Source organism: Panicum virgatum, chromosome 3N (genome assembly GCF_016808335.1).
Source record: "Panicum virgatum strain AP13 chromosome 3N, P.virgatum_v5, whole genome shotgun sequence".
NCBI lineage: Eukaryota > Viridiplantae > Streptophyta > Magnoliopsida > Poales > Poaceae > Panicum > Panicum virgatum.
This window is the reverse complement of record NC_053147.1, coordinates 60680126-60681338: the sequence shown is the minus strand read 5'-3', so window position 1 is coordinate 60681338 and position 1213 is coordinate 60680126. Positions and strand designations below refer to the sequence as shown.

At 43.0% G+C, this 1213-nt stretch overlaps 1 protein-coding gene across 1 annotated transcript; it reads right to left on the bottom strand.

Annotated features, from left to right (window-relative positions):
- On the bottom strand, positions 1-597 carry LOC120667963 (uncharacterized mitochondrial protein AtMg00810-like). Its single transcript, XM_039947933.1, has one exon. The coding sequence runs from the start codon at positions 595-597 to the stop codon at positions 1-3; it is 597 nt and encodes a 198-aa protein (XP_039803867.1).
- Positions 598-1213: the final 616 nt, after the last annotated feature.

Below are 1213 nucleotides of genomic sequence, written 5' to 3'. Positions count from 1 at the left end.
CTAAAGAAATTGGCGAATCCAGCAACACTCAGCCACATGTGCTACTGCCCAGTACTCAGCCTCAGCACTAGAACGAGACATTGTAGTCTGCCGTTTGGAGGACCAAGAAACCAAAGTATCACCAAGATAGGCACAGTAACCTGAAGTGGAGCGACGAGAGTCAGGACAACCAGCCCAGTATGCATCAGAATACACTATAAGGGAATCCACAGAACCAACACCAATCTGAAGACCAGAAGACAAGGTCCCCTTGACATAGCGCAGAATGCGCTTGACAAGAGCAAGATGAGACTCCCGAGGATCATGCATAAACAAGCAGACTTGCTGAACAGCATAGGCTAGATCAGGTCGAGTGAGTGTCAAGTACCGAAGAGCTCCAGCAATACTCCTGTACTCAGAAGGATCAGCAACAGGGGCTCCATCAGACGCAGAAAGCTTGGACTTACAATCTACTATGGTCGTGGTAGAATGGCATTCACTCATCCCAGCACGCTGCAAAAGATCCATAGCATACTGCTTCTGTGACAAGAACAGACCATCAGAAGACCGAGTAACTGAAATCCTCAGGAAGTGATGAAGAGCACCAAGATCAGTCATAGCGAACTCAGTATGAAGTCGGCCAATAATAGAATGAAGCAGGGTGTCTGAGGAGGCTGTGAGTACAATATCATCCACACATAATAAAGAGTAAAATGCACCCTGGGTACCTAAACTATTATGTGGGTATCAGATAGGTACTTCAACTCGAAAACGTAACAGACATGTACTCAAACTATTCTATGGGTACTAGATAGGTACTCTAACTCAGAAACGTAACAGCCAGGTACTTAAACTATTCCGTGGGTACCAGATAGGTACTCCAACTCAGAAACGTAACAACCAAGTACTCAGTTTATTTATGTTGATCACTCGTCAGCTAGCATGCTGCTGCATGATGTCCGTTTAATGTCGAGCGCAAAAGAAATGAAATCATGCATGCGGCAGTAGCAAACGGTGGTGGCATTTAATTCCTCGTCGATAAATAATAATGGTAATAACAAAGCAATTCCTCATCCTGAGATTATTGTGCAAGGGCTTGTCTGGAATTATTTATGGACGAATTTATAATATTAATAATAAAGATTTCCTCATCTAGAATCAGGTGGAGTTAGTAATTTTTTTATCTCATATAGGGTTTGTTTTTCATTCGTGTGCTTCACCAGATTAATAGTTT

Coding starts and splice junctions, on each gene's coding strand:
- LOC120667963 (XM_039947933.1), bottom strand. CDS start 597: ATGACTGATCTTGGTGCTCTTCATCACTTCCTGAGGATTTCAGTTACT.